The following is a 9,937-nucleotide window of genomic DNA, read 5'->3' on the forward strand; positions in this document are numbered from 1 at the left end:
CGGGAGCATCACTTGAGCCCGGGAGGTTGAGACCAGCCTGAGCAACATAGTGAGACACCATCACTATTAGAAGGAAAAAATGTAGTAAAATATGAAGCTTTTTTCTTTCTTCTTCCCTCTCTCTCCACTTGTCACGATGTTTTTCAGTTTCTATTTTATGGTCGCACTCCTCAGGCACAGGACACAGGTAGGAGAGTGCAGACTCTTGCAGGAGCCCAGAGGCCCTCTGTCCCACAACTTAGGATTGTCCCTGTGACCTCAAAACTCACTAGTCAAGTAGGAGGTCTGAGCTCCCAATGGGGGTAACCAGTCATCCAGTTTGCTAGGGGATTAGGGGTTTCCTGGAATATGGGACTTTGAGAACTAAAACTGGCAAGGTTCCAGGCGATCAGGGAGAGTTGGTTACCCTAGAGCTCTGACCTGTGCCAGACCTCAGAGTGAGCTCCAAATTTTGGGGGAAACCATCCTGACATAGTTCACAGGTGGCTTTCCCCAAGGGTGGCACATGCTGAAACGATGTGGTTGGGGGGATGCAGCTGGTTTTCAGTGGTCTCCAAAGCCCACAGAGAGGCAGAGGAGCCCCCCCACCCCACCAACTATTGGCTTATTGCCTTTCACACACCAAGTCCCAAGAGCCCATAACACCTCTTTTGACCATCAGGGCCCTCATTCTGCTCCTCAGGAAGTCCTGGCGCCCCGGCCATGAAATCTGGCTCTGAGACTGACATTCCTGCTGAGACTGGGATATTCTCCTTTTACTCATACCTAAGAGCCTGGGAGTTTCCTTTTGTGTCCAATAAGGGCTAATCCTGGGTGGTCTATGACTACCTGTCTGCAAGGTCACAGAAGGACGTGACCTCCATCTCCTGTTGCTTTCCTGATGGCTTACTTGGTCTCCTGCAAGTTCTCCAGTGCCAGCTCAGTCCTTGTTCAACTCTACGGTTTCTGGAGAGAACCCTTCTTGGCACTGTCACCTCTGTTGAGATAACTCTCCTCGAAATCTCCAGCCCCCTTCTCTAGCCACCCCTAGACATTCCTCTTGGAAATCCCCAGGCTGTCTGAATTCCCTCTGGTCTCTCAGTCCTTGGATGCTGAGGGCCACTCCCTTTTCCTTCCTCAAGTCCTTACTTTCCTTGGCTTCAGGCACTTGCAGCTTTGTGGCCTTTTGTGGTTTTCCTTCTACCTCTCCAGACACTGCTTCTCCATCCTTCACTTCATTTCCTTGCCTTGAATGTAGAGATGCTCATGACAGTGTTATGGAACCACTTTCCTCCTCTCACCCCATTGCTCCCTAGGGAATTCCACCCATCTCAGGACTCTTGTGTATGTTTCTCACTGACCACCCAAGGTCACTCCTCCAACTAAGGCCTCCCCTGAGCTCCAGACTCCTGAGCATATGGACTCTGGACATTTGTCCCCATATGGATAGCCTGCAGACATTACACCATGACTGCAACTGAGCTCTTGAAAACCTTCCCAAGTCCGAGCATGGTGGCTCTCGCCTGTGATCCCAGCACTTTGAGAGGCTGAGACAGGTAGATTGCTTGAGCCAAGTTTGAGACCAGCCTGAGCAACATGGTGAAACCCCGTCTCTACTAAAAATACCCAAATTAGCCGGGCATGGTGGCACACGCCTGTAATCCCAGCTACTCAGGAAGCTGAGGCAGCAGAATCACTTGAACCCAGCAGGCAGACATTGCAGTGAGCCGAGATCATGCCTGACCAACATGGTGAAACCCCGTCTCTACTAAAAACACAAAAATTAGCTGGGCGTGGTTTCGGGTGCCTGTAATCTCAGCTACTTGGGAGGCTGAGGCAGGAGAATTGCTTGAACCCAGGAGGCGGAGGTTGCAGTGAGCCAAGATCATGCCACTGCACTCCAGCCTGGGCGAAAGAGCAAGACTCCATCTCAAAAAGAAAAAAAGAAAAAAAATTAGCTGGGCGTGGTGGTGGGAGCCTGTAAGTCCCAGCTACTCAGGAGGCTGGGGTGGGAGGATCACTGAAGCCCAGGATGCAGAGGTTGCAGTGAGCTGAGATCACACCATTGCACTCCAGCCTGGGCCATAGAGTAAGACCCTGTCTCAGAAAAATAAAAAATAAAAAATCTTCCCCACCCTGCAGCCCTCTCCTGCCTTCCTCAGTCAGTGTTCCCTGGACCTATTAGACCCTCTGTAAATAAATGGAAAATGTCATCAAAATTAGAGTTTCTGCTCAAATAGTGTTCATTTTAATTTGGTATCACTCACACACTAAAAACTCGAAGAGGGTGTATTTTCTACCTCCAACCTGAAACTGTAGGAAAGGCCCTGTCTGAAAGGAGACTTCGGAAGCCGACCAAGGACCGTGAATAACTTCATCCCGGACGACTCCGCTTTTCTTCACCAATCAGGCAGTGACAAATATATCCACCAGGGGGCAGCATCTACTTATTTCTAGCCCTTGACTCCACCCTGGGACTTGATTTTGGGGTGGTTGCCAGGGAAAGAGCTCCTGGTTGGGGAGAAGGGTATCCCACATTTTTGTCCCACACTCATACTTAGCGATAGGCTGGGTTTTCTCCATTTTGTTCATGAGGAAACAGAACTGGGATTGAAACATGGGCCTTCGTGATTCCCAAGCTGATAACTGCTCCGTGGCGTCCATTCCCCCACCCCACCCTCTACTCCTGCAGACTCCTCTTTCTCTCGTTTGTTTACGAAGACAGGTACTTGGCTAATATGCTACAGAGACAAAGATGTTCTCAGCCACTTCCTAGGCAAGCTCCACTCATCCTCCTACCCTCCCTTGCTTCAGAGCATGGACTATTACGGGTAAAGGACCTGGAGACATCTAAAGCCCTTCATTACAGGATAAGGAAACCGAGGCTCCCAGGCGGGGAAGTGACTTTTTTTTCTTTTTCTTTTTCTTTCTTTTCTTTTCTTTTTTTTTTTTTTTTTAATTGAGACAGAGTCTCGCTCTGTCGCCCAGGCTGGAGTGCAGTGGCACAATCTCAGCTCACTGCAACCTTCGCCTTCCCGGTTCCAGCTATTCTCCTGCTTCAGCCTCCCGAGTAGCTGGGACTACAGGCGCGCGCCACCACGCCCTGCTAATATTTTTGTATTTTTAGTAGAGACGGGGTTTCACCATGTTGGCCAGGCTGGTCTTGAACTCCTGACTTCAGGTGATCTGTCCGCCTCAGCCACCCAAAGTGTTGGGATTATAGGCGTGAGCCACTGTGCCTTGCCAGAAGTGACTTTTTACTTTTTCAAGCCACTCTTTTATGAGGGATGGAAGGATGGGACTCATGCACTGACTCTCAGTCCAGTGTTCCAGCATGCCCTGAGGGCAACCTCTGTCTCCAGTGTCATCCCCATCTTTGGTCCCTGTTTTTCTCCTTTAAGTTCCTTCTCTCCAACAAAGGCCTGAGAGTTCTATACTACTTAGATACTGCCTAGAAATGCAGGGTTTGTAGGAATTCCTGGCCAACCCAGTATCAACAGAACTCCCAAGGGCCCAAGGACCCCAGGCTAGGAAACTCCCATGCTAAGGGTGGAGGATTGGTTCTCATACTCAGGGAGCCCTTGAGTACATTTTTTCCATCATGCATTCATTAATTCACACAAGATTTTCTGACTGCCTATGTGTGCCACGCATGGTGCTGGGCATGGTAGAGCTACAGATAAGAACCAGCTGCTGCCCTTGATCACTTAGTCTGGTGGAGGAGACAACTCTGAGGAAGAATGATGCTTATCTGACTCAGTGTCACTTAAACTTTGGCTCAGCGTCACCTCTTTGAAAGGTTCTCCTGCACACTCTTCCACTAATCTAAAGTAGTTCTCTAGCCACATGTGGTGGCACGCGCCTGTAATCCCAGCTGCTCAGGAGTCTGAGGCGGAGGATCTCTTGAGCCAAAGAGTTCAAGGCTGCAGCAAGCTATGGTCTCGCCTCTGCACTCCAGCCTGGGTGACAGAGTGAGACCTTGTCTGTAAAAAAAAAAAAAAAAGCATTTGTATTTTAATTTTGAAAAAAATAAAATATGGAATGCTTCATGAATTTGCATGTTATCCTTGCACAGGGGCCATGCTAATCTCTGTATCGTTCAAAAAATAATGATTGCTTAATGTACAAATGTTCAGATGTTCTCTGCAGGGATTAGTGTAGGCCCATAGCTTAGTGATGCCTGGACGAGCTGGGCCCCTTTCTTTACCCCTCCCCAGCCCCACCTTCGCCTTCCCATTTGTTCATTAACACCTTCTCTGGCAAACATGAAAGACGGAAGGGTGGGGTAGGATTGTCAGTTTCATTTCCTTTATCAGATAAGTGACAATTTATATCTTGGGTGTGAGTCCCAAGATATATTATAGGAGCCATGTTAAAGAAGCTTCAAAGAAGCGAATATTAGGGTATTCATTTCTTTACATGTTAAAGAAATCTTCAAAGATTGTGGAAGAAACAAGATAACTTGTGTGTTTTCAGTTTCTGTGTGTTTTCAGTCTCATAGCCATTGCAAATTTGTTCAAAGCCATGTTTGGCCAGTTTCTAGCTGGACGACCTTCAACAAATTACCTAACCTTTCTGTGCTTCAGCTTCTTCTTTTTAGACTAACCATACTTACTTCATGGGCTTGACTTGTGTATTAAAAAAGGAAAAGTAAGCAAAGTTCCTAGACCAGAGCCTAGCATGCAGTGGCCACTCAACAGTGCAGTGGTTCTCAACTGCTGGGCCTGTTCCGTCTTCCCCTCTCCTAACTTCACCATGCTCAGCTCTGTCTCCTGTACATTAGCTGCTGCTGCAACCTGTCACCCTCCAACTTGGGGTGTAACAAACTAATTTCCTAAGGTCTTAGACTAATTTCCTGAGGTCTTTAGGGATTTGGGGAGGCTCCCTGCATTGCTGGGGAAACCAGGTGGCTGGTTTTGTATTGGAGGGGGGAAGAAGGAGGTGGCAAGGCATGCTGGTGACAAACAGATGGGAAGCTTATTTATCAGCACTTGATTGAGGCGGGTGGGCAGGAAAAGGCTGGGCCCTGCTGTCTGGCAATGACTTCCCTTCTCCTTTTTCCAATCCCTCTCACATATAGCCCTTAAAAAGGTTAATACTGAATTACACAATAAATAAAATAATCCAACCTCCAGGCAAAAATAGGAATATTACAGTTATAACTGGCCACGTGCAGTGGCTCACGCCTGTAATCCCAACACTTTGGGAGGCCAACGCAAGCGGATCACCTGAGGTCAGGAGTTTGAGACCAGCCTGACCAACGTGGAGAAATCCCATCTCTACTAAAAGTACAAAATTAGCTGGGCGTGGTGGCACATGCCTATAATACCAGCTACTCGGGAGGCTGAGGCAGGAGAATTGCTAGAATCTGGAAGGCGGAGGTTGCAGTGAGCCGAGATCACACCATTGCACTCCAACCTGGGCAACAGAGCAAGACTCCGTCTCAAAAATAAATAAATACATGAATACATAAAGTTACAATCTACAATTTCATTCTTCTTTGATTTGCCCTCTCCCCTCCCCCACCTAATCCCTGTTGTCCTTTTGGTCACACTGCCCCTTTGTGGCATCTCCTTCCTTTCAGGGCTGCCCAGACTCTAGCAGGCTGCAGTGGCTGGGGAGACCCCACTCATTCCTGTGCCCCTCCTAACCAGTCCTAGATAGGGCTAAAGAAAGTCTATAAACCTTTCCAGAAGCTTCCAGTTGACACATTCTGTCTCTCCTCTGAAATCCTACAAGTGCTATCTCATGATTTACAAAGACCCAATACATGTGCTGTCTCATTCTGTCACTGCCAGTCTTAAGTCTTAAGCCCTCTGAGGCCTGGTTCTACAGCCGAGACATTCTCTATTTCTCTACCATCTCTTTGTCTCATTCAGAGCACACAGTATGAATGAGGTCAATAAATACACTGTTTTTGTTTTTGTTTTTGTTTTTGAGACGGAGTCTTGCTCTGTTGCCCAGGCTGGAGTGCAATGGCATGATCTCAGCTCACTGCAACCTCTGCCTCCTGGGTTCAAGCGATTCTCCTGCCTCAGCCTCCCCAGTAGCTGGAATTACAGGCGCCCGCCACCACACCCGGCTAATTTTTGTATTTTTAGTAGGGACGGGGCTTCACCATGTTGGCCAGGCTGGTCTGGAACTCCTGACCTCAGGTGATCCGCCCACCTCGTCCTCCCAAAGTACTGGTATTACAGGTGTGAGCCACCGTGCCCGGCCCAATAAACACACTGTTTTTTGTTTTGTTTTGTTTTGTTTTGTTTCGAGACAGAGTCTCGCTCTGTCGCCCAGGCTGGAATGCAGTGGCACGATCTCAGCTCACTGCAACCTCCACCAGCGGGTTCAAGCGATTCTCCTGCCTCAGCCTCCCGAGTAGCTGGGATTACAGGCACCCGCCACCACGCCCGGCTAATTTTTGTCTTTTTATTACTGATGGGGTTTCACTCTGTTGTCCAGGCTGGTCTGGAACTCCTGAGCTCATGTGATCTGCCTGCCTCAGCCTCCCAAAGTGCTGAGTTTACAGGTATGAGCCACTGCGCCTAAACATACTGTTGAGTGTAACCTTAGATAAAGTCATTCAACCCTTTTATCTGTAAAAGGCAGACAACAGTCCCTAACAGGCTATTGTAGATAATGGGCTTACCACTATGAAGCAGCTGTTTTATGGGGCTCTAGGTTCACACAGGTTTGACAATTGAATTATGAAAGATAAAGGAGAAAGGCTTGTCAGCCTCTCCGAGTAGATCCTTTGGCCGAAGGAGTGTCCATGTGGGGTGGTATCTCTGCCTGATGGAGGGGGATGCGATGGTAGTGCGAATATTAGGGTATTCATATCTTTCCTCCCGAGTCAAACGTTGCCAGCCACGTTCCTTTCGCCCCTCCCACCCTCCGGTCCAGATTAATTCCAGGTTTAATTCCAAATATTAGAATGTGGTAGAAAAGGTCAAATAGAGTAGCCACGGATTGAGCAAGCGTCCCTCCGCGTGTGGTGGGGGATGCAGCGCTCGTAGCTCCACGCTCCGCCCCGCCGCCGCTGGTTGGTCTGCGCCTTGTGACGTCACACGCGGGTTTTTAAGGCCGAACCCTAGGCAGGCTCTGCAGAGGCAGCGGTGGAAGTGCGCTGGGTACCCGCAGGGGTTTCGCGGGGCGGCTGCGGTGTTGGACCGGGAAAGGTACGAGGAGAGCGCGGCTCACGAGAGGTAAACGGACACTGCAGACCGTGCTGAGGCGGCGCCGCTGCGGGGCCGCTGGAGCTGGGGTCCGCTATCGGACGAGGACTGGCGGCCAGGGGAGTGTCGTGGGGCGGTGGGCCGGGGGTCGCAGAGTAAGGAAGGGCACTGTGTCAACAGCTTGGGGCTGCTGAGGGCGGGTGGGAGCCGCACTCAATCTCCGGTCTCAGCGTCTGCACCCTAACTCTTAGTTTGGGGCACTGCCGACTTCCCCCTTCCCGCGGGGATCTTGCCTGGGGGATGGCGCCAGAAGCTCTGAGAAGAGGCTGTAGGATCGAGCCCTCACCCCCCACTTGAGTGGCCCAGGACCTGGAAGTCTCTTTAGGTCCCATCGCCCCCCTCACGACCCCCCAGGGAGTGGGGAAACACCTCTGTTATACCTTAAAAAAAAAAAAGGAAAGGAATTTTAAAAAGGAAGGATGGGCGGCTGATTTAGGAAGGGATCATGAAGTTGCAGATCTTGTGTGTATATTAAACGTCTCCTTTTTGTCCCATGACCTTTTATTGGTTCAGATAACCCAGCTGTGCTCCCTGGAACCTTCAATTTCAAGGCCTCCCTGCCTCTACTAGGCGCCTTAGTTCACTATGGGGAACCACTTGACTGAGATGGCGCCCACTGCCTCCTCCTTCTTGCCCCACTTCCAAGCCCTGCATGTCGTGGTCATTGGGCTGGACTCTGCTGGAAAGACCTCCCTCCTTTACCGCCTCAAGTTCAAGGAGTTTGTCCAGAGTGTCCCCACCAAAGGCTTCAACACCGAGAAGATCCGGGTGCCCCTCGGGGGATCGCGTGGCATCACCTTCCAAGTGTGGGACGTCGGGGGGCAGGAGAAGCTGCGACCACTGTGGCGCTCTTACACCCGCCGGACAGACGGGCTGGTGTTTGTGGTGGACGCTGCGGAGGCCGAGCGGCTGGAGGAGGCCAAGGTGGAGTTGCACCGAATCAGCCGGGCCTCCGACAACCAGGGCGTGCCAGTGCTGGTGCTGGCCAACAAGCAGGACCAGCCCGGGGCACTGAGCGCTGCTGAGGTGGAGAAGAGGCTGGCAGTCCGAGAGCTCGCAGCCGCCACTCTCACTCATGTGCAAGGCTGCAGCGCTGTGGACGGTCTGGGTCTGCAGCAGGGCCTGGAGCGCCTCTATGAGATGATTCTCAAGAGGAAGAAGGCAGCTCGGGGTGGCAAGAAGAGACGGTGACCCGAGCCCCCCTCCTTTTCCCCCCACCTGGTAGGGGTCTGCACACTTGGACAGCAGGGTGGGGCCAGCCTGTGACCTCTCAGTCAGACTGGGGTGCAGGACCTGTCCACCTCAGTGAAGGAGAGAGGAGAATGGGGGGTCCTGTTTTGGCGCCACATTAGGGTGGGGATGGGAGATGGGATGTCTTTGCACATCTCTCTCTCATCCTCTCTGGAGAAGTGGGCGCTGCAGGACTGTGGAGACGTAAATGTAAACTGTGACTCTACCTCGACCCTGTTTCTTGTTTTTCTTCTCTGGCTTTTTAATTGGATGCGTTTTGGGTGGTGGGGGATGGAAAGTGGCTTGGAGAATGTGTTTGGGATGAAAGAACTATCTCCCCGTCCTCTGTCCCCCAACTGGGGAGTCTCCCCAAGCTGCTTTTCTAGGGATACCAGTCACATAGTTTTTATTTTTGTGTTTGTGAAAGTGCCAAGAACCCCTTCCCACATTTGTAGATCCATGACCCTTTTTATAAGCCGTGTATGTCCTCTGTATTATTGTTATTAACTGTTTTTTAGCATTTGCCTGTAAGTTATTAAAGACTGATAACTGTAGCTCTTACCTTGGTCTGGGGCATTTTCCTCTCCTTATCTTGTCCCAGAGACAAGTCAAGATTTCTATTTGGGGTTGTGGTGCAGGGGGAGGGAGATTTATCTTGAAGCTGAATTTGCAAAGCAAGCACTTATAAAAATTAGATTGTGTGTTATGGGATGGCTCGTGAAAATTATAGGGGGGAGTTGAAAACCCCTCAAGCTATTGCCTGATCTCTGTAGTTTTTTGGGTGGGATCACTTCCTTTTTCTCTGATTTAACACCCCTCCCCTCATCCTCTGGGTCTTACTTGTCCCTTACATCAACAGCTCCTTGCAGATTTAACTTCAAATTTTGCTAGTCTGAGCTGTTCCTAGGTTCTTGACCTTGGTGACACCTAAGTCTATGTAGGTAAATCCTCGAAGAGCCATTCTGTTCCCATCTTCCCCACTTCCCCAGTCTTAGGTTGGTTTGATTTTTTTCTTCCTTGTAGGAGGTGGTAAGAATGGAAAGTAATTCCTCCCTGGCCTTAAGTCACCTCTGTGTACTCAATCCTGCTGCCTGGCTCACTGGCATGATGGTAGCGGCTGGTGCTGGGAAGGCCTGGGCTGGATTGAGCCAGCCTGGCCCTGGTGACTAAGCCATGAGTTTTCCAGCTCTGGGAATGATAGCTCTTCTTATGAGAGGGGCAGAAGTAGTAGCTGTTTGTGCTTGGTGGCAGAGAGGACTGCTGGACATACACCCTCCAGCCTCCAAGATAGAAGGGGGAAGACATAAGCCCCCAATATTTGTGGTGATTGTAGGAATAAAATGTTAACATTGCAAGGGCTTCAGTGTCCCTACTCACCAGCACCAGGGCCAGCTATGTCTGATAACACAGAACACTTAGATCCTCTTAATCTTCTGGGTAGGAGCAGTAAAAACTAAGCACAAGGCCGGGCATGGTGGCTCATACCTGTAATCCCAACA

The 9,937-nt window shown here is 50.2% G+C and overlaps 1 protein-coding gene and 1 pseudogene across 2 annotated transcripts; one reads left to right on the forward strand and one right to left on the reverse strand.

Moving 5' to 3' along the window:
* Positions 1-4,009: 4,009 nt before the first annotated feature.
* On the reverse strand, positions 4,010-4,109 carry LOC126939989 (uncharacterized; annotated as a pseudogene).
* Positions 4,110-7,041: 2,932 nt separating this feature from the next.
* ARL4D (ADP ribosylation factor like GTPase 4D) lies at positions 7,042-8,999 on the forward strand. 2 transcript variants are annotated; one of them, XM_050762926.1, is made up of 2 exons: positions 7,042-7,178; positions 7,722-8,999. In XM_050762926.1, exon 2 carries the CDS (start codon positions 7,794-7,796, stop codon positions 8,397-8,399), a length of 606 nt encoding a protein of 201 aa, XP_050618883.1. In that variant the 5' UTR covers positions 7,042-7,178; positions 7,722-7,793; the 3' UTR covers positions 8,400-8,999. The 2 variants fall into 2 exon arrangements, with proteins under 2 accessions (XP_050618883.1, XP_050618884.1); XM_050762927.1 differs by having other exon boundaries at positions 7,057-7,151.
* Positions 9,000-9,937: the final 938 nt, after the last annotated feature.

The sequence above is a fragment of the Macaca thibetana genome, chromosome 16, assembly GCF_024542745.1.
Source record: "Macaca thibetana thibetana isolate TM-01 chromosome 16, ASM2454274v1, whole genome shotgun sequence".
Lineage (NCBI taxonomy): Eukaryota > Metazoa > Chordata > Mammalia > Primates > Cercopithecidae > Macaca > Macaca thibetana.

Bases quoted from the DNA above. Each gene is read 5' to 3' on its own strand.
- ARL4D (XM_050762926.1), top strand. From the start codon at position 7,794: ATGGGGAACCACTTGACTGAGATGGCGCCCACTGCCTCCTCCTTCTTG.